General features: G+C 33.6%; 1 protein-coding gene across 1 annotated transcript; it reads right to left on the bottom strand.

Annotated features, from left to right (window-relative positions):
- Positions 1–1,422: 1,422 nt before the first annotated feature.
- Positions 1,423–2,064, bottom strand: LOC119834077 (GILT-like protein F37H8.5). The gene has a single exon (XM_038358359.1). The coding sequence runs from the start codon at positions 2,062–2,064 to the stop codon at positions 1,423–1,425; it is 642 nt and encodes a 213-aa protein (XP_038214287.1).
- Between the last annotated feature and the right edge of the window lie 739 nt (positions 2,065–2,803).

The raw sequence follows: 2,803 nt of genomic DNA, 5'->3' as shown, positions 1-2,803 counted from the left end.
TGTTTCAAGGACTCAAGCCTGGTAGTCTCATTGTAATGCTATTTTTATAAAGTCCACTCTTTCCTTTACAAATTTTGAAGTAGATTCCCATGCAGCAAAGGTAGGTAGGTGACATAAAGCTTAACCATCAAATAACAAAATTTTCCAAACTTCAGTTATGTTGTAAACGAATTTCAGTCTTGAACGATGCACCTCATCTAAGCTTTTGAAACAATATTGTTTCATATGTAATTACAATTCTTCTTAAGTAACTGTCTCATACATATTGGAAAGTCACCACATTGATCCTGGAGTCGACTGCCAGCACAAAAATATAATATAGCTACTATGTGAAATATTTTTAATTATAAATGCTTTAAAAAACAGCTTTCACAGCTTCCTACGAGATAATAAGGTTCTTATCAAATCTCGGCAATAAAAGTTTTATTATACTTAGCTTCCATTAAGATTTCGTGAAATTCGACCTATACCGCCTCATAATGGACAAAGTTGTACAATCTTGGTCGCTTGATAGCGTTAATATCACAATTATTTTTGAAGATAAGCGTTAATCGTGTGATTATGTCCTCGCGACTGCAATGTCGCTGGTTTAAGTATCTGTATATTAATCATTTATTCCAATAATATTTAGCATAATACATAGTTGATTGTAATTTTTTCTGTTATAATATATCGTTATAGCAATATTTATTTCATAAGAACGTTATTTATTTAATTTTCATTTGTATAGCATGGTGCTTTCTCATGGTTTTTGGTAACAATAACCCTTTTTAAATACTATATTATACAACTGTGTTCAATCTAATTCATTGACTAAACACTCGCATTAAAAGTGAATTTATTATTACAATATTCGTGGGGTCTGTGCCACGAATATTAAAATAATAAATTCACTTTTAGAAACCGTGCACAAAAGAAAATCTTTCAAAAATACTTTACTTCCTCTCCCTCCAAAAGAATCTCAAGATAATCCCTGAGACACGAGAACTCAAAACTCTTTAAGCCTCTATATTTTTATGAAACAATGTTTTCTTTGTATATCAATTTGAAGCCAGCGGTGTTTATCAAAGAAAAGTTCCTTAGGTGGAAGTTTTGTTTACAAGTTTCTTTCTCTTACACCTGAACCTTTTAATTTTTTCAGCGAAAATTTATGGCGCTAGTGGGAATTGAACGCTTGTAAAATTACTTAAAAAGATTGTTAAAAACGTTTTAAATTGAGTTTATCTAAAATATGAAACTTTGTATACGTTTACATAGAAAATCTTATTCATATCTCATATTTTTTATTTGATTTCAATAAATATCCTATAATAAATTGTTTTTGCAATAAGTTTACAAGCATAAATGAATTATTACTATGTTCCTTCCAAAATTATTAGAAATAAATAAAAATAAGAATTTTAATATGTAATACCAGTTTATTTACATTTCAATTTTACAGTGAGTCACACCAGTCGCCGCATTTTCGGCCAGAGCGAAGCATATAACACTTTCAAGTCGGTTCCTCGCTTGGGTCGAGATGTGACGATCGATGTCGCCATTAAACACAATGAAAGGGATGAAGTTTATAATTCTAAGGGGTTCCACAGTAGCCGCTTCAGCTGGTCCCTCCAAAGCATCACCTGTCGTCGCCATACAGTTATCCACCTCTATCAGTCGTAGACCCACTTGGGTCGCACAGAAATAGCTTCCCGAAAAACCAGGAAAGGTGTCTGAGAACTCACATTGCATGAACTTTACTGCCGCATCTTGGTTTCCATCTAACAAATGGAGGACGCATCTATGAAAGCGGTTCGCCCAACAACCGCTGACACCGAACTGGCAACTGAGTTGACCGTTTTCGCCCCTTGACGATCTTCCCCAAGGTACAAATTCGATATCAAGGAATTGCTTATATTTCTCATACACTGGCACTAAATGTTTCATAAACCTGTATGCATCCGGACATCTCGCTGTTGTCCCGATTTGCATTTTAATCGTCCCATTCACGAGCCGCACTTGTCCGTGTGATATTCCTATTAAACCACATAATAAAACACATATTAAAAAACTTCTTGCCTCCATGTTGCTGTCACAAGTACTAGTTGTTACAATTCAATTCGATGTGATTAAAAATTACGTATTACTAGCGATAAGATAAATTTCAATGATGATTTTGATAAAATTAACTTATAAATAATGTGTTCCATATATTTCATGTGTTTATCGTATATAATATGGTTCTCAAAAGATTGGCACAATATATAGCTTTCGTAACGATTACGTCATGAAATAAATTTTGGTACAAACATAAGCAAAACATTTACATAATATATCTTATAAAAACGCGGTCCTACTACTTAATAAAATTTGCTGATAAATAGGAAAAAAGGAGCAATTAACTCCACTCCCTTGTTTATTTTCTTAAATGCCTAAGCACAAAACGCCTTAATCTTATTTCATAGCAAATAGCAGGTACTCTTAATATATTTAAAAATGCAGGACCTCCCCTTCTCAGTTACCGCAGAGCCGCAGGATTAATGAAATTGCTGTCCCCTGGGAGCCCATCCAGCCCCCTACTTTACCGGGAACTCTATAAACTAGAATCCATTGTTGCCTATTTAAGGTGTATTAATTAGAAACTTTTCACACCCAGATGTTTACAGACAGATTATGTCTACGTTCTTTGTGTCCATTTTAGGTCATAGCAGACTACACAAATACGAAAGCATTACTAACACTCGAATGAGTGACTGTAATAAATTATTATATTTCAACTGTTAACGAAACGTTAAATCGTTCGTCTAAATATGCTTTCGAATGA

Source organism: Zerene cesonia, chromosome 18 (genome assembly GCF_012273895.1).
Source record: "Zerene cesonia ecotype Mississippi chromosome 18, Zerene_cesonia_1.1, whole genome shotgun sequence".
Taxonomy (NCBI): domain Eukaryota; kingdom Metazoa; phylum Arthropoda; class Insecta; order Lepidoptera; family Pieridae; genus Zerene; species Zerene cesonia.
The sequence above is the reverse complement of the archived record's forward strand: the minus strand, read 5'-3'. Positions and strand labels throughout refer to the sequence as shown.

What these genes read in the sequence shown, in the direction of transcription:
- LOC119834077 (XM_038358359.1), bottom strand. Translation starts at nt 2,064, where the DNA reads ATGGAGGCAAGAAGTTTTTTAATATGTGTTTTATTATGTGGTTTAATA.